The 19,526-nt window shown below is 42.9% G+C and overlaps 1 protein-coding gene across 7 annotated transcripts in view; it reads left to right on the top strand.

Moving 5' to 3' along the window:
* apba2b (amyloid beta (A4) precursor protein-binding, family A, member 2b) overlaps positions 1–18,416 on the top strand; it is a 90,960-nt gene extending 72,544 nt beyond the window's left edge. For 5 of the 7 annotated variants that reach the window (XM_066701281.1, XM_066701276.1, XM_066701278.1 and 2 more), the window contains 9 exons: positions 2,409–2,554; positions 8,193–8,228; positions 9,269–9,355; positions 12,885–13,070; positions 15,541–15,720; positions 16,111–16,323; positions 16,709–16,828; positions 17,338–17,478; positions 18,181–18,416. In XM_066701281.1, the coding sequence (XP_066557378.1) occupies positions 2,409–2,554; positions 8,193–8,228; positions 9,269–9,355; positions 12,885–13,070; positions 15,541–15,720; positions 16,111–16,323; positions 16,709–16,828; positions 17,338–17,478; positions 18,181–18,252 (1,181 nt within the window). In that variant the 3' untranslated portion in view covers positions 18,253–18,416. The remainder of the gene's footprint in view (positions 1–2,408; positions 2,555–8,192; positions 8,229–9,268; positions 9,356–12,884; positions 13,071–15,540; positions 15,721–16,110; positions 16,324–16,708; positions 16,829–17,337; positions 17,479–18,180) is intronic. The other 2 variants (XM_066701282.1, XM_066701280.1) reach the window with 1 other exon arrangement.
* Positions 18,417–19,526: the final 1,110 nt, after the last annotated feature.

Below are 19,526 nucleotides of genomic sequence, written 5' to 3'. Positions count from 1 at the left end.
CCAGAGGAGCTTTTCCAGATCAGCAGGGACACACGCACCCGGGGACACAAATGGAAATTGGGCTTCAAGGCATTCAAAAAGGAAAACGGGAGACACTTCTTCACACAGAGAGGCGTCACAATCTGGAACAAACTCCCCAGTGATGTGGTTGAAGCTGAACATTTGGAAACATTTAAAAATAGACTGGATAGGATCCTTGGATCACTTAGTTATTAATGGACACCAAACGAGCACGATGGGTTGAATGGCCTCCTCTCGTTTGTAAACTTTCTTATGTTCTTATGTTCTTTTGAGTAAAGAAAAGTCCCAGGAGAGAAGGAAAAGAGAGAGAACATGGACACTACTGCAGTGGCCTACAGACCTACACACCTACTGCACCACTTCTCCATTTATGAAACCTGTCTACACCTGTGCATGAAGGCCGAAATACACAGGGTTTGAAATGAAATGGGTTTTCACCGGCTAGTCAACAGATGCCATATACCAGAGAGCCTGGGATGATGAGTAGGCCCAACTGGCCTGGAACGGTGTCTCTATTTGCCTTTTCTGTATGGAGAATGTCCATTAGGTGCTCGTGCTCGTGCTCGTGCTCGTGCTCGTATTTGTTTACCCCACCCCACCAAAGGTGTGCCTGCTTCCTGCTTTTATGCAAGCACTGGCCAATCATGCTCTGCGTCTCTGATTAACCTTCCCAGGGCTTCTGTGAGGTTAGCCTGCTGGCCAAGTTGTGCTCCTCCTAGCACTGTTACTGTGTGTGCCCGCGTGTGTGTGCGTGTTTGTCCGTGTGTGTGCGCGTGTGTGTGTTTGTATTTGTATAAATGCTTGTTAAGATCCCCAGCTAGCAAGCTGATCTGTTAGTATAAATTAAATGAACATGCACTACCTCCCACACTGAGTCCCGCTGAACGCAACACCATTTTAAGTCCCGTGTGCCTCTTACCCCTGGAGCCATGGCACTTCTATATTCTTTTGCTGCGTTATGGATGAAATATAGTTTCACATTCGTTTATAATTGCATTATAACGCATTGTACTGTGAGATTGGGGCCTGTGCTCTTCCATTCATCATGGGGTTTGTGCTCTTGTAGGCTGAATTGAAAAGGAAAGTTGGGGGGGGGGGGAAGGGGCAGTTGATTGATGTCCAAGGCTTGTTGGCTGGCTCTTAGACCTCACAACCCCACCCCCTGTCGTTGCTCATACTCTGTGCCTTATCTCTCTTCCCTCTCCTTCCGTCTTCCGGTAATAAGGCTTTTTCAACATTGACTTCCATGTGAGATAAGTCATTGGAAAAAGCTGGTCAGTGTGTTTATAATGTTTATAATGTACCTCGACCACCTCAATGCCTGTGCTGGTAAAAGCCTCTGTTCAGGCTGGGCATAAATATTCCAGAAATCACTGGTTCCACTCTGGTCTTTAGGTCAATATCCAAATTAAAATAAGTAAATAAAAGTGGTAAGTCCTTTGCATCATTTTATTTAGATGTTTTGATTTAATTTAATTTTTGTAATTTGTTATCTGCTGCTTTTGTGTTATTTATTTCTCTCCTCAATGATATTGTCCTATTTTTAGTATAACAGATCTAATATCTACATTATGAAATATTTAATCTCGCCACAGTCTCCTCTTTCTGAGTCACTTTTTATATTTGATATAAGTATCTTCAGCCTCATCTTCATTTCCAGGCTTGGTGTGTCAGCTGCTAGATGAAGGTGCATATGTATGTATGTGTTTATATATGTATGTATATGTAGATTTTAAGTTATTTTTCTATATATCTATATAAAATCCATCAGTGCTATTTTTGCCAGGACCCAGTGCACAATACTCTTTTTGAACATTAAGGATATTCATTGAGTTTTGTATTTATGAGATGAAGCTGTTGTTCGCACTGCTGAACATTTTACAGTGTAAAATTATTATACTTGAATTGCCTTATAATGTGGAGGAGAAATTTTGAATCTGTCAGCACCTGTGACTGGAAATACAGGCTTTTCTGGATTACTTTGCCTATTATTATCTGAAAGAAGCTGGGGCATGACAAAAAAAAAAAGGACATTTACACCAGAAATGTACAGCCTGGTTATCATTACCTAATAGCTGCTACATTTATTTAGGATTCCTGTGAATGAGAGGATCGCTAGATAATGGACAGACTTATATAACCATTAACATTAAGTCCTCTGAGTCACAGAATTATGCTGTAAATCTGTAAATCTGTGTTAAAACAAATTATGTAGAAAATGCCTAACAACTGTGTAATTGAAGCGTCTGTATTTTGAAAAGTTTCCAAGAAACCTTCAATACAGAGCGGGCTGGCCTTCAGATGAAGTCAGGAATAATAACAATCAACCTTTATCTCTCTTCTCTTTCCTTCTCCCTCTTCCTCTCCCTTTCCCTAACTATTCTTAGTTCCAGGGCCCTGTGAGCCAGAGGACCTTATTGATGGGATCATCTTTGCAGCCAATTACCTGGGCTCCACACAGCTCCTGTCCGAGAGAAACCCCTCCAAAAACATACGCATGATGCAGGCTCAGGAGGCCGTGAGTCGTGTCAAGGTACTGTGTTTACATGGCCTTGGGGGAGATACCTGGATCTTAATTACAACCTGCTTAATAATTTGTTTATTTTGTGATGGATATTTGGGTATATTTCAATGTGTCTGAAACTAAACCTCTCCTTTTCCTCACACACACGCACAAGTGTGGTGTTTTTCTTCAGGAGAGAGCAAGCAAGCCTAATAACTAAAGCAACAATTGAGCCCAGTTGTTTTGTGTCCTGGGGGGAACTGCATGGACCAGTTTATGTACAGCATAGGGGAGATGAAGACAAAATGCATGCATCCGCTACAGAGAGCACTTTCACAATGTTTGCACCAAATCTCCTTTACACACACCACACAGGCCCTCTGCAAGGGGCCTTGACTGGCCCAGCTGCCCCTGAGTCCTGTTTGTGTGTGTGTTTATTTATTTATCTATCTATCTTCTATAATAATATCCTGTGCAGAAAAATAGCCCCGAAGGGTTACAAAACCAAAGCTCTTAATCTCTAAAGCTGACTAGTGAATCAGCACTGAACTGCTGCTGATTTTGCTGACAGGTGCTGGCGGTAGGTCAGATTGAATTGTGTATTCCCCTGAGCCAGAACATTTTTAAAAAGACAGGAAGTGGGTTATAGCAGGGTTCTACTGCAGGGACATTGCATTGCTATCTGTATTATTTTCTTACCATGTACGGCAAATGTGGAACATGCAATACGGGACGCTGCCAAATGGTCTCCCTGCAGACTCAGGCTTGCACCTTTTGGATGGGAGAGACATGTTGCAGGGGGTTGCGGCTCACTGGAATTCTGAGCCATCAAATGAGGTTTTACAGACTTCAGAGACTGGTGTGCTAAAAAAGAAATGTTCTCCAGTTTGGCAGGGCAGGATGTTTGACAGCAATTAGAATAACCAGGGATTTAAATAAAGCATGCTAAATAAACAGATGACATTACGGTGACTTATAACGTGATATCTTCATCAAAGAGCACAGTCTAGTCGTGCCTGCTGGCCCTCGGGGCATGTGTGGTTTATAATAGGGTTTACTGTGATCCAGGCTTTTAATTAAAAGGAAGTCCAGATTGCCCTTTACATCAAGCTGACATCGCATTGGTTATCTTTCCATTGCATTTTTTTTTTTTTTTCGAATTAACATTCTGTTAATGTGCAGCGAGTTAAAGCCTGTTGTTAGGGGGTAATGTAATTGTAAAGTTACCCTCTCGCTCTTCAGCCCTGTTTTTTTTTTTTTTTTTTTTTTTAATATAAAGGGGACAAATCCTATCCGACGTGTCTTGAGCCCTACACTGTATGTTTTTTACTGCTTTGCTGGGTCTACTTCTATCGAGGATGGCCCAAGGGTGGCCGCTGGCTAATAAGTACCTCTATGGTTTAATACTGTTTTCACGGATGGGTGGAGCCTCCTGGGTTTCGTATTATTGCAACTGAAGCGTTGCTGAAATGCTGCATTCACTGCTTCCCAGGTATTCCCTTTTTGCTACACTAAGGGTTCATTCTGTCGATTTTGGGAATTACATTTGGACACCTTAGTCTGATGTCCTTGAGCATCGTAAACAGAAGTGAGAGCTGTGCCTCCGTGTAGCTGTGCTAAGAGGGGCACCCCCTTGTCTGTTCAGTGCCCATCTATGCTCTAGTCAGCCAGCCTGTAACACAATGCAGCACCACACCCTGTGTGTACTGCACCCTCAACCAAGGTGAGTTGCTCCCAGCCTACATGTGTCCAGGCTGTCACAACTCTGCATTTGTTTTAGTTTATTTTTGCTGCACGTCTCCCCACTGACATGTTCCTTTCTCACCTGCTAGGATCTCTTGTAGTGAATCCTGTGCTGTTTGGCTCCAGATTCGGCTCTGAAATGCCGTGCAGATGGGCTGATACCACTAGGTGCATTATGCTTATATGGCAGCAAAGGTGGTCGTTATCTTGAGTGTGGCTCGGTGCACAGCTGGTTCGGCAAGTCTGCTCTGACCTGGACGTTTTCAAGGCTGCATCTGCAGTAGCGTGATGCTAGCGTGTGCTGTAGTGCCCATTTCTCTGTATTCCCCGAGCTCTTGTCCTAAGCCTTCTCTGTCAGGAAGTGAGTTTATGAACACTTCTGAATGTTTGAACACTGTGCCTCCAGAAAGAGGAGTGTTTTGTGTTTTGGGGGTGTCTTCCTTCAGCACCGTCTCTGTTTGAAACCTGCTGTAGTCACAGCCTGAGGCTTCTGCCACCTGATGTGAGGGAGCCCACACTCTAGCTCACGTGAATAATAAACTGCCCCCCTGCTCACCACCAAATCCATGAAAGTGAAACCATAGCAACACTGTTTGCTGCAGTTTTCATTTATGTCTCACATGCTACCCGTTTTCCCCCGTCAAGCAATTTTGTAAGTGATGGCCCTCATTGTCTTTCTGTACTGTGTCTCTGAAGAGCAATATGTGATATTGCATCTGTCTTCTGGGATCCTGCTGAATTTCACATGGCAGACCAGAAAGATCCCCTTTGCATAGCCTCCCAAGCAAAGCCGTCCACTGGTGGATTGATGGAGATAAAGAGCACGTTGCTCAAAGCAGCTTCAACATCTGAGTTGTCCAGAAGCTGGCTGCTGCAATAGAAGACCTGCAGGTGAATAGCATTCAGATATAAAAAAATATATATATTTTTTTTCTTTCCTTTTTCCTCTGACTCGATAAACTATTAATGCACCACCCACTCCTGCCCACAGATTCGATCATTTACAGAGTGTGTTGCTTGAGGATACAGCTGTCCTCCCTAAGGGTGAGAGAATGTAAATATGCAGTTAGAGCAGATTAAGGTACAGCAGGAAATATGCATAAAGATGCTTCACCGTGGGACCATTAACCAAGCGTGAGATTCTTCCATCTTCAGCAGAGAACTCGAGTGTCTAATGGGCAGCTTTAGCTGCACAGTTGTGCTATAATGATGTGACTTTATCATTTTATCCTCCTTTTGGCATTTGTAGAGCATGCGAAGCTGCGGCACTGATTTTAATACTTAATGTTTTCAGTACTTATGCAACTATCTCCCGGCTGCCAGAGTGGTGGCTTGGTTGACCAATATCTCAGTCGGCAGCTTTGTGCCTTTTTTCTCAGTGTAGTCACTGCCTCAACACTGCAGGTGTGAAGGCACACCTCTGTCAGGAAGTGGTCGTGAGCATTTATGTGAGGCCCTCAGAGATCCAATAACAAGAAGCAGTCCAGTCTTATCAAAAGGTCTGTGATAACTAGTCTGTAATACCTGTGACCCGCACACTGCAACCTTGACCAGGCATAATGTTAAGCTACTGTGCTTGTGAACAAACAATGCTAGTGGAGGAACTGGTTATGTATCTCTATATAGAAATTGTGTTGCTTCTCCTGTGTGTTGGCATTGACCAAGAGATTCAAAGTTATGTCAGTCTAGAGTGAGGACCTGGTGTATTGTGAATCCTTTGCAACACTTCAGTTGAAATGGCTCTTTGAAGCCAGATTTAAATGGATCCAGATTTCTTTCTATTATGCATAACATTCGGCGCTCCAACAGCCAGATGTGGAATGATTTTCACTGAATGAGAAAGATTTAGATTTTGTCTTGTATTTCCAAGTTTCATTAGTAGACAAATTTAAACTGTCAGGAATAGAACTTATGGAGGATTTTCTTTTGGCTGCCAATGATGATTTCGGCTTATTAGAAGAAGAAATCTGCGCATTTGTCAGACTGACTGTAAGAGTGGGGTCACTAGAAACTTTGTGCAATGGAGTGAAATGAATTGGTAACAAAGTGTAACTGAAGGGAACAAGTTATTCTATTAGGAGTGGAATTATCCTCAGAAGACATTAGCATGCAGGGCGTCTGATGCAGACAAGCTGAGAAGGAACTGAGCGTCTTCAAAGAGAGGTTTTAATAAAGCGGCAGTGTTCTGCTATTGTCACAAGTCAGCAAAGAGAGAATGTGATGCATTGTCTGTTCAATTTCTGTAGGCAGCCTGGAACTGCAGCAGACAGTTCTGTGTGAGCACGTGAGCCTTTATGTGTGCTTGTATGTGTGTACATTTCCCTTGTGTATGTGTGTGTAAGGACTTGTGTGCGTGTGCACAATTCCGTTGTGTATGTGTGTGGAGGGAGTTGTTGTAAAGGAACTGATGCAAAGTTTTGTGAAGCATATCAAGTCTGTTATGGAACTCGGCAAGCAATATTACAGGAAGAACATGGAAAGCCATGAAACAAAATGTGACATTATTTCCTACTGCGATAGGAGAGAGCAGCAGCTTTAGCAATCTTTCACCGCTGCTGGAGAACTGCGGCCTTGGAAGTGGTCTTCGTGCAACTGAACAGCAAAGACAGTCTTGCGGATCTGGTGTGATGGAAATGTTTTAGAAAACACCGGGGAGGCCTTTCATGTTATTATGTAATTTCTCCAGATTAATTCAGTAGCAGCAGGTATTTAGTGCCTAGCGATGGGTCACTGCCAGGCCAAAGACAAGCATGGTAAAATGCAAGAGTTGTTGGGAAGAGGGGACAATTACCTGGTGTTTCAAACTCTCTCTTGTTTTTAGCTGAAGCTGGGCAATGTTCTCCCCCCCCACCCCCCTCAATCAATCCCAGCAAATCTTCTCTTTCTCCACATTCTTTTTAAAACCGGTGACCCGGACTCTTGCAGCCAGTGATCCTGTGATAAATTGAAAACCTTTCAACCACTAACCTGTCAATCCAGAGCGTTCTTGGGGCTTTGATGCCAAGTTGACTCGAATTACAGATGCCAGTTTGGGGGCCTTTCAATCCCGCTGCTGTGAGGATGTCAGGGCTGGTGCACACGGCATACTGAGCTGAGTGCTGATAATTAGAGCTCAGACTGAGCTACTGCAGGCTCTCAGGACACAAAGCTGCTGTCCATTGGATGCGATGGGAAGCTCAAGTGTAAAATACTGCTTTACTCAAATAAACAAGCTGCATATAATTGTTGTCGGGAAGACGAACAAAAAAGAACTGTAAAAAGCACAGACAGAGCTCATGTTAGCATCTGTATTTTTGTTTTGTGTTGGCTCTTGTTGCTTAAGAGCCCTGGCATTAAACAACTACTGTGTGCACTGTTCTTCTCTAATGAATGTGACAGTGAACAAGCTTTCACATTAAATTCCTGTGCACTAGTATTGAAACCTCAGCACAAAGTCAAAGGTAGTTGTTTTGTTTTTCAGTAGCTATAATTAAGTGATTTACATGGTCTTTTGTATCCTGCCTAGAAACCCCAGGCCATAATTACATTCTTAATTGACAATAGCATCAGTATAGAAAAGCAATTCAAAATGTGCAAATTTGATTTATTTTAGATGTATCAAAAGGACTGTGCTATGGCATGACAGCTTTAACCTGAGTATGATACCCCAATCATCAGTTGTTAATATTAAATTATTAACAATCCCTTTTGGTACCCAAGATTGGTTTATGTTTGCATGATTTATGGCTCGCTTTACACACAAAAATAAAAGAGCAATTATGTTAATTGCTGTTTTGATGTGTTAATGTCGGACACAAATACGCCATCATCAATAGTCCAGCAGAGATGGCAGGACCTTGTATTTTTGTGTTTTATTTTTTATTTGCTTTGTGTTTTCTGTTGTCCCCAAGTCTGACAACCCTGTTTTTGTTTCAATGCCACGCAGAGGGTTCAGAAGGCTGCCAAAATCAAGAGAAAGGGGGTGTGTAAATCGATTCGAAATCCAGCGCACTCGACTGGTCGTCCATTCTGTCTGCTCACCTCCATTTTCATATGCTTTGAGCCATCGTGTTTGAGGTTGCCCTTAGACATGTTAATGTCGGCAGAGAGGGGCGGGGAACAAGAAGCATTATTGCTGGTGGATAGCAGCATAATCCTTGTATTGTCCATCATCATCATTGTCATCAGTGAAAGGTTGACTCTCCCTCGCTGATGCTTGTGAAGAGACCTCAAATACCTGCCGATGGTTCAAGGCGACCCCAGCAGACACAACATGCATGCACTTTCTTGTGGTCTTCGCTTGTTTTGGAAACCCAGCTCCATTGATCATCTAAAGCCATGTATGTTACTGAGCTTCCATTGTCATTGTGCATCTTCCTTGTAATGCATGTACTGTAGTGTTGATTTTCATTTAATGTCATATTGATTTACGTCTGTCTATCCTCTTTGTAGTTCAACTTGGCAGATATGCAACGCAATACGCAGATAAAACTCAGAGCTTATTTGAGTATATACTATACGAAAGACCATTGATGAGTTGTAGGCTGCAAGGCATTATGAGCCTTGCCTGTTGGAGCTCCATCAGTTCTAAATGTGTATGTAGTCTAACTGCAAATTCATACTAACTTTTCTGAACACGTATTCAGTAGTAGTCAGTGTGATTCATATTAAAAACAAAAAACAAACAAAACAAAAAAAACGAACAAAAATAAAACGGGAGCATCAGCAGTAGGAGGACATGTTTATTGTTTTGCAATTTATTGAGCCTTATTTGCCATGTTCAAAATAACCTAACAGCATCTACATGTGCAGTAAATTATTCCTTATTAGTAGTCTCCCGTGAGGTCTAACCTACATTTGATGATTTATGGATGAAGATTAAACTGTCCTGATCGGGAGGTTTATAAGACTCGTCCTTTAACTGCAGCTCTGTGCTGCTTCTGGAAGACTATCATCTCCTTGCGTGTGGAGGCTGATGGCGCCCGGGGACACTCTAATCGCTCTCTCCCTGTCTCCTGGCAGAGCCCAGAAGGGGATGCCCAAACGCTGACTGAGGTGGACCTGTTCATCTCCACACAGAGGATAAAGGTGCTGAATGCAGACACACAGGTAATGCCACCTGCTTCACCGCTGGCACAGAAACACTGGGCTTGATGCCTCTCAGGTGGATAGGAAATAGAAGGTCTATCTGGTAATTGGCTTATAAACTGATGCAAGTGGTTTTGTTTGTTTTAATTTGCTTAATTTATTCCACAAACCATACATGTGGCACAGGACTTGTCTAAGTAATGTGGTCCTTTGTATTTTACTGTAGCAGGGGTGGCTAACTCTGGTCCTGGAGAGCTGCAGGGTCTATAGGCTTGTTCTATCCAGATCATTAACTGCTTAATTGAACCAATTGTGGGTCTTAATTGGGCAAAATGTCCCTGTGTTCAAGGTATCTATTAATTGGTAATTTACAGAGACCTGGAAATCCTGCAAGATTGCGGCTCTCCAGGACCAGGCTTAGCCACCCCTGTATTATAGGATATTAAAACATGAAGAAATCACACTTCTTTCTCTTTTTGTTCAGTTCGTTTGATTTAAGGGCACAAGCAGCATAAAAGCTATGGTACCCTGAAATGTTTTTAGTCTTAGTAGGTGAACCTCACCATAAAATGCCAGACCTTAAGTGAGAAGGACTGGCACTTCATTCATACTCAAATGTTCAGTATTTCAGGGGGATGAATGAGTTTTCAAATATATTATGTAACATGTTAATGGAGAGATTTAAAAATAAAAAAGCACAATTCAGGAAATATTCTTTAAAATGGGGATATACAGGATTTTCAAGCCAAAGAGCCTTTCAGAATATCCATTAATGGATGTTTTGGGGGAATTTTTAGCTTATACAATTCTCTTAAAAGGGAGGTGAGTGCACTGTCCTGGCAGGAGGTCTGGCTGTCAGCTGAAATAATAAATAGATTTGAAATGCATAATTTATACTTATTATTCCTGTTGGGGTTTACCCTGTCTTTAACACTTGGCATTTGACTAATCAGTTTCCAATGAAAGCTACAAATGTCTTATGGTGACACACAGCAGAGTACGATTTATTTGTTTCTGTCTTTTTTTGTGTGTTTAAGAGATCTGGATATGTCTCAGAAAGCGTACACTATTCCTGGCCTCCAGGGAAGAGGTAATGGATATTGCTCAAATGCATTCTGAGTTATAACCCTGAATGATGCAGTACAGATGGGGGGTGGGGGTGGAGAGTGAGTAAACAAACTGCCCCCCTGCCCGCTTCTCTTAGCTCAGGACCCAGGAGTGTGTCAACCCCACCCCGCACAGCAGTGCAGGTTAACCTAGGCTCAGGACTACTCCCAGGTAGTGTACTGGTGACACGTTTGGCATGTGACTCAGACAGGATTTGTTCTTCCTGTGTTAGGAAAGAAAAAAAGGTAAAATATTGATCTATGTAGTTTTCCTGTCTCCCTGTCCATTTGCCAGGTATTTTCCTCCAGTCCCCTGATGTTTGTTGTCTGTGTTTATCTATGGATCTGTATATCTCTGTGTCTGTATAGCTTAATCTCATCAGTTTTTATTCCTGTTGGTGTGCGTGTTTGCTTTTATTTAATTGTGTGAACCCTGCCGCTCTCACCTGCGTCTTTAAGCGTGCTCTTTAGGAACTGCAGCTGGAGGCGGGTATTCTTGTTTTATTTTGTATTCCTGAAAACAAACCACGCGGAATGGATTTAACCTCGTTCATTCTATAAAGATTGACACTTTTTCCCCTCTGTTCATAACTGTGTCCTTTCACAGCTGTGTAGTGAGGACAGCCTATTTACAGGCATGAGATGAGTGGCAGCTCTGGGACATCAGACACGGCTTTGGATTACTCTGAATTCTCCTCTTATAAGTATTGCAGATACACCCCCATTAGCAGCACCATCAAGGGCAGCTCACACACTGAACCCTGAAGAAGTGAGCTCGATGCTGAAAACAGACCTTTTTGTTCGCATCCCCCTCTAAAGCTTGCCCTAAATTAAAAAATAAAAGGAACAGGTCTATAATTCATGAACCATCACTCACTGTGGAATGACTGTTTATCGCATTCCTAAAGCAACACCACTGGTAGTGTGTTTATTATTACTTTAGTAGTTCAGTTGTGTGTGATTGCAAGTATGTGTGTGTGTATTTGTTATTTATTTTTTATGTACAAAGAAGGTAACACAGACTGGTAGAAATATGTCTGCTGCCAAATATTGGTGATTTCAACAGCACAGGATGAGAGTATCTACTGAGAATACAGAAACCCTGTCGGCTCAGTTGCTCAAGTTTACTTCTTGCAGCTAATGTGCTGATTGCAGGTTAGATTTATTAAATTAAGAAGCAGTAGGTTCTTTTAAAAATGTCATAACCATTGACCTTGGAAGATTGTCACTTTTTTGCACCCAGAAGCTAACAGTTGCTCATTAAACTCCAGAGAAGTTTAAACAGGGCCCAAATTAAGTCTAGAATATCCCACTGAGATTGACAGAGACCCTCTGAACCACTGCAGGAAGACTCGCATCAATAATTGAAGCAGGCACAGAGAAAGTTACTCATACAGGGCAGGGTGTTATAAGGGAGTTCACAAAAGAGATTAATTTAATTCAGGCAATCTGTTTGAATGTCTGTGACTGAAGGAAAATTTAGCACTTTATTAAAAAAGCTACGCTGTGGATCCATATTTATATTCAGGAAGTGTGTGAAGAAGATCAAGCTAATTACAGCTGGGTACATTGTGCATGGTCTGCAGAGGACAATATGGTTTCAAATGCGATGCCAGGACCCCTGCCATCTCAGATAATGGCACAGGGCAAAGGCCGTGGGCAGTGCAGGTATTCAGATACCGCACTGCATTCTTAATAGCGCAGCTCAGTAGATCCGCATGTATTAACTCTTGGTAACATTGAGCTAAGCGTTTATGATGGCACAGCCTCCAGCATGTTGTACTTGCCTCTGGGATTCTATTGAAATGCATCAGGAAGTTATCCCATGAATTTTCTTACCGTCACTCTACAGCACAGCACAGCACAAAATCAAACCAAATTAAACTCCAGGCCTCCCTAGCCATGCCCCGCGAATGCGTGCTGTGAGTCATTGAAGGGCACACAGAGACATGGACTGTATTTCGTTCACCTAAAGGCACGTTTGACTTTTTAAAAGCCGCCTCCACAATAATTTCCAGCTTGCTTATCAAGGAAGCGGGTGGGAGTCTTCGTTGCATCCTCCAAAATAAACCCATGTAAAATTCATAAGCAAAGTAAGTAAATAAAAGAAGAAGAAAAGGCAGAAGAGTTGTCTGGAACATATGCAGCAGCAGTCTGAAGTTGTGTTGTGTTTCTGTGTACCTTCCATGAAGGTACAAGCATTCCGTAAACTTTACATTAACGAGCAGCACTAACTGTTCTTTATGCAGCAGTGATCAGCTTGGTTTTCATGTACTGGAGTGGCTGGGCAAACTTATAAACTGTAGCCAGCGAGTTCTGTTCTGTACTGTGCAATTCCTGGGGACTCTTCCTGACCACTTTAAACAGGTCAGCGGTTACTTCTCTGTCCACCACTGCCCAGGGTGCTTAGCCTGTCATCCTGTTGTGTTTACTGTCGTGTCCAGGAGACGATGATGGACAATGCCCTGCGGACCATCTCCTACATTGCAGACATCGGGAACATTGTGGTTCTGATGGCGCGACGCCGCATGCCGCGCTCCGCCTCGCAGGACTGCATCGAGACCACGCCCGGCACCCAGGAGGGGAAGAAGCAGTACAAGATGATCTGCCATGTCTTCGAGTCTGAGGACGTGAGTGTGGCCAATCTAGAGTCCTTGTGCACTGACTCTGGGGAGGCTAACAGAGGCTCCCTCGTAGTGCACGATTATTTTATTTGTATTGATTAGATGGTTAGATGGGGATGAATTACTACTTACTACTCTGTCCCAGATGTGTGTTACTACACTCAAGACTTTGTTAACTTATATAAATGTTTTGCTCACATTCTCTCTCACCCCCTTTCCACTTTAATTGTCCCTAAAGCAGTAATGTATTTTTAAGATTGATATATTTTGGTTTCCTTAGTAGTCTTTGCTCCATTACCTTGGCCATTACAAGCCCTGTCTCCTGTTCTTTTACGATCAGGTTATGAGCCATGTAATTTACAAAGCGAGATTCAGTACAGGACTTATTTTATTCAGGAGATATGGGAGTGAGGGGTGGCCGTAGATGGGGGCATGGGTGTGGGTGTGTGGGCAGAGGCAGATCTGTGGCTTTTCAGGACCCTGAACTGCATGTATTGCATTTCAAAGATGACAATTTAAGTTTCCAGTAGTGTGTGCTGCCTGCTTTCTGGGACCCAGAGTAGAGGCCTTTAGCTAAGGCATCTTTTGTCAAATGCTGACAAAACACACCAAATGTCCACACAGCACACTCTAATCAGAACGTTATGCTGGAAGAGAAGACAAGAATGTCCTCAGGTTGAAGCAAGGTTGGTTGAAAACTTGGTGAAAATGGAAGGGGAAAAACAAACCAAAACAGAAAGAACAATTAGGATATTGAACTGCATGAATGGCAGACCAGTATGACCAAGTGTTTAGTCATCTCAAAACACTTTGCTACTTTATAACAGTATTTCTCAATCACAAGCTGTGTTTCTGTACTATGAAGCCTGCCCCTGCATTGCAGTTTCTTTCAGATTACACCAATCTAATTAGATGCAGTGATATACAAAGACAGATGAGTCAGTATTTATACTTGAGCCATTTTCTTGCTTCTTTCACTAAAGCGGTGTCACCTACTTTAAATGTGAAATGGCTTCATAAATGCTGATCTTAGATTATTATGTTTTTGGTTATTTTGTTGTTCCCGGTAATATTATGAGTTTATATCGGGCTGGCAATCTGAAAATGCTTTATTAAATGCCACTGATACATTATTTATTTGTTACAGGGGTTGGAAAAAATAAAATAGGCTTAGTTCCAGTATTAACTCAGATTTATTTTCAGATTAGTGTTAATCCCCCTATAATTTAGCTCCAGGTGTATAGAAAAATAAAATCCATTCGTTCCACAGAAGAGAGCTGAGCCAGCTTCTGTCTTTTGTGAGATGGGGCAGCTTGATTTCTGTCTTGCCATGAAATTCCAATCGTGAGGAGCTCTTTGCATGCGTGTCAGTGGTGACAGTGAAGAGGATGCATTTTGTATTCTGTGTCAGGCTTGTATTCTGTTGCTTGTTTGTGCTCTTTGCAGTTTTGGTGTGTTAATAACCTTAACTTGATCTAATAATCAGCATTGACTGCATGAATCGCGTTTCATGGCAGTTGTTTCCCAATTTCACTCAAGACAAAAGACAGGCGTTGCAAATAAACCATCTCAGCCTATTGTACTTAGAAGCTAATCTTAACATTTTTTCCCTGCTGCTCTGCAGGAATATAATTTGTAGCGGAACAAAGCAGGAGCTTTACAAAGTCATTGAGTGCAGTGGTGAAGATTACAGTATCCTCGTTCAGGTTTCCTTCAACTTCAATCATTCTAATAATAACCGAGAATCTATATATTTCCTAAAAGGCTGAATAATTGTTATATGCTTATCCAGCGCGACTTACGTCACATCATTTTTACATATATTCACCCATTTGTACAGCTGTGTTTATACTGGAGCAATCTCGGTAAAGGACCTTGCTCAAGGGTGACAATTTGTAAATGTATAGTAAGTAATCTATATTCCAGCTATAAATGCAGCTTGTGTACACACATTTAAAATATGACTAAAGTGTCTTCACATGGTGATAACCCTGTAGCCGATTGCTGGTTGTAAAAGATCCACACATTTGGCTCTGCAATAAATTGGAGGATAATCCAGTCAGGCTGTCTTTTCACAGCAGCAGTCCGACATGGTGGTCCATTAGCAGTGTGTGGGGTTTTCATTGAGGATCGATAGCGGTGGGAAGCAAGCCAGCGCGCCACTGCAGTGGCAGATGGGAACAACTTGTTTTAAAAATTGAAAATCAGCCCTGGCTCGTTTGTGGGATCTGATCAAGCATCATTTAAAAGAGAAGATGTAAGAATATGCTACTGAAGACACATTTACACTCTAATAAATAAAATGACTATATGCATCCTAATGGATTATCACATTATTGCACTTGGTCTGCATAGCTGTGGTACATTAAATTCAGTTTGGCCATCTGGAAAGAATCTGTCTCTTGCTTTCATGTAGGTTGTCACTTTAAATTGATTGTTTTCCAGCAAAAGAAATATGCTTGTTTTTCTCCCACAGGCACAACTTATCGCACAGTCTATTGGGCAGGCATTCAGTGTGGCCTACCAAGAGTTCCTGAGAGCCAATGGCATCAACCCCGAGGACCTCAGCCAGAAAGAATACAGCGACATCATTAATACTCAGGAGATGTACAATGATGACCTCATTCATTTCTCCAACTCAGAAAACTGTAAAGAGGTTTGAGCTTTTGAAATTACTGTTACATAAACGCAAAAGGATTTTTCTGAAGATTTTTTTATTTTAATTTTAACTGTGTCTGGCAGGCGTGTGGGTGACGTTAGTAGTTTTGCTGCTGACGTACAGAACATCAGCTAAACCTATTTGCTGTCGGAAAAGATTTGATGAGACAAAGGGGGCAGATACTTTGACTAATAATGACAAAATAAAGAGTTACAAAAATGTGTTGTCTCCATTATGTGTTGTTTTTTTTGTATCCCCCCCTCGGCTGTTTTTGGACTGTGGTTGTTGAAGACAGGCTTATCTATCTCCCTATCATTCTCTGCCTCTCCCTCTTGTTTCCATCCTTCCCTTTCTCTGTCCCTTCCTGCCTCCCTCCCTGCCCCACAGCTGCAGCTGGAGAAGGTAAAGGGGGAGATCCTTGGCGTGGTGATCGTGGAGTCTGGCTGGGGCTCCATCCTGCCCACCGTCATCCTTGCCAACATGATGAATGGGGGCCCGGCGGCACGCTCTGGCAAGCTGAGCATCGGGGACCAGATCATGTCCATCAATGGGACCAGCCTGGTGGGCCTCCCACTTGCCACCTGCCAGGGCATCATCAAGGTTGGTTTTGTGGTGCCTTCCCAACAACAAGGGTGATCGACATAGAGCCCCGCCCCCAGTCAGACCAGAGGCAGCGGTCTGAGGCAGACTCGGACACACGGAGGGACAGAGAAGGACACACAAACATGGACACAGACGCACATGTACAACGTAATGCGCAAGTCACACATTCCAAGAAGCAGGCACACAAAAAAAAGAGATAGAGATAGAGATATCGATATATAAATGATATATAGATTTTTATTCGATTTAATTTCACCTGGGTATCCATACGGGCAACGACCATGGCCATAACAAAAAACAAAAAAAAAAAAAAAAGTGCGCTATAGCCAGAAGAGAGGTATCTGCCTCACTGTCTCTCACTCTCTCTGCCGGTGTGGTGCAGGGCCTGAAGAACCAGACGCAGGTGAAGCTAAACATCGTGAGCTGTCCTCCTGTCACCACCGTGCTCATCAAGCGGCCAGACCTCAAGTACCAGCTGGGCTTCAGTGTGCAGAATGGCATTGTGAGTACGGGGGAGTGGGGGTCGGGGTGGTGTTAGCATTCTCTGTAGTTTTCCTTTCTACTGAAGTCGTAATATATATATAATATACATACTATAATTGTAAGTTATTATGACTGAAGGCACACAGCACAAACCTACAAACTGAGTAGCATAAGCTGCAGTGCTGTGCAGGACTCTCCAGTTTTCACTTCAGCTGGACAGAGCACTAGCTCCCACGTGTGGTGGGCAGTGGTTAAGGCATGCATAGCTTGCATAGGAGTTAACTGCACAGACTACAGACCTTACATGTTACTTCAGCATTTCAGCTTCTAATTGCAGATCTCTGACTGGGTAAGTGCAGTGTTTGATGGCTCTGAACCTCAGTGAAATAAAACCATCTGAGATTGTTAATAATGAAACACTTCAGGATCTTCGTATTGATGTCATGAATTTGTAGAGTATGGAGGGGATAACGTAGTGCAAAGGAGAGCGGTTTTGACACCTCCCTCCCTCCTGTCTCCATCTGGCAGATCTGCAGCCTGATGAGGGGTGGCATCGCGGAACGCGGGGGGGTGCGAGTCGGCCACCGCATCATTGAGATCAACGGGCAGAGCGTGGTGGCCACGGCACATGAGAAGATAGTGCAGGCCCTGTCCAACTCAGTGGGCGAGGTAGGAACCACTGTTAACACAGCCGTGTAGCGTTACACACAGCAGGACTGAATGATCAACGGCATTAGAATTGTCTCACACACAGCAAGAAGTGAAGAATGGTGTTTTCCTCTTTGTTTTATTTAGTGTTTTTGGGGGCAGTTTTATTGACATTTTCTGCTGCTTTATATGTCCCAGCCTGTGAATTACCAGTGTGCAGATGTGTTCGAGCAGCCTATTACTCTACCCCTGTCAGCTGAGATGCCTCATTGAGTAGGCTGTGAGGACAGTATATGGCCAGTCCCTGAATGACAGAACTTGTAATAAAGGCTAGTTCACATAGGGAGATGCAATACCAGAGTCATCCACCAGGTGACAATTGCTAAACACTGCATAGGAAAAGCAACATGTTTCAGAGTGCCATGCAAAACCCATGTTATTTGTTTGTTTTTCATAAATATATATATATTTTTAAGAAAGCACTACTATTGCAAAGCTCCTGACACTGACCCCAGTATTCGGCTGTACTGGTGCCTGTACATTACGGTTTGCAGACATAAGGGTAAATTAATAATTGCCATCTTGCTGGACCACATGACACAACCAGCAAGTGCAGTGGCGGTTGGCAGGAGGGGATATGTGTCGGGATGTTATTGGAGCAGATGCGCTGCGGAGGCCAGTGCCAGTGTCTGCTCTGTGTCTGAGCTGCAGTTTTCTCCCCAGATCCATATGAAGACCATGCCGGCAGCGATGTTCAGACTGCTGACAGGACAGGAGACCCCCATGTACATCTAGCAGGAGAATGGCTGCTCCAGTGCACAGGGAGTTGCCCCATCCAGGACCGCCTGGGAGCTGGGGGCCTGGGACAGAGAGGGGAAGTGGCACAGAAAAAAAAACTACAATGGAAGAACTCCCGCACCTCCCCTGTCCCTAATGAATGCAGTTTACCGCCATCTCCTCCTACTCTAGTTTACTCTAGCAGTTTATTTTTTTATACATATAAATATTTACATGGTATTGTTGTTGTTTTTTTAATATATATATATATATATAAATATATATACATAACTTTTTTTGCATTAGTGGTAGTGGGGTTTATTGAGAAGGCCAGTGTGTCCTGTAAATATTGACTGACTACCAGCAGATTCATCCCAGGGAATGTACCATCCCATTGAGCCGACTTCCTGCACTGGGACTGGGGGGAGATCCATCGGCCGCCCGGGCCTGGTTCAAGTTCTAGAATCTGTGGCTCAGCTTCTCCACCGGAATCCCATGGCTAGAGTCTGTAGATGCTGAGAGTCGGCCCTAGAGAACACTATGCCTTGTGACATCATCGCTGTGCATCTCAAACATGGCTGTGCAGCAGCGACGCTAAAACAGTGTGTTGGCATGTGCCTTCATCGCAGTGCGGTTGGCTAGAACAGGAGGGTTTGAGTAGGAAGGGTAGCACTCCTGTAACCTGTTATAAATATTGAATATGTGCCAGCGAAAGAAGGGCTGTGTGCAGGCCTTAGAGATTCAACTTGCCCGTTGAAGTTTAGGATTAGTTTTCGGTTGTCTCCAGAATGAAGGTCCAAAGATACCGTGTTGACAAATTTGAAGTCTACCATCTTTAAAATAGATTACTTTTTTTGCTGTTGTTAGTCATCTTTATTTCTCATTTGATCTGAAAATTAAGCAGTACTGGTACTTTTTTATATTGACCGTTACAGAGGTTGTAATTTCCTCCCCCAAACTTTTAACAGAGAATTGTAACTTTTGAAAGCAAAGTGCTATACTTTGGCAAAACCTGAAACCAAATCTAACTGTAAGTAAAAAAAAAAAAAAAAAAGACGAAAAAAAGACATTTTAAAGTCAGTGTATAAAGACATGAATCTCAATGTATTTTTTAAAATGTGTATTCTAACTCCAGTGCCCTGTTCTAAAGTTTCCTACAGAAACAGGTTTAGTGTGAGTGGTGTTGTGAATGTATTGTGTTTTAGTTGATTCCACAGCCATCAGCAGTATTGGAATGTGTGTACATAATTCATACTGTGTCAAGTATTGTACCCATTAGGGGATAACTGGTA

The sequence above is a fragment of the Amia ocellicauda genome, chromosome 4 (assembly GCF_036373705.1).
Source record: "Amia ocellicauda isolate fAmiCal2 chromosome 4, fAmiCal2.hap1, whole genome shotgun sequence".
In the NCBI taxonomy this organism is placed as follows: domain Eukaryota; kingdom Metazoa; phylum Chordata; class Actinopteri; order Amiiformes; family Amiidae; genus Amia; species Amia ocellicauda.
The sequence above is the reverse complement of the archived record's forward strand: the minus strand, read 5'-3'. Positions and strand labels throughout refer to the sequence as shown.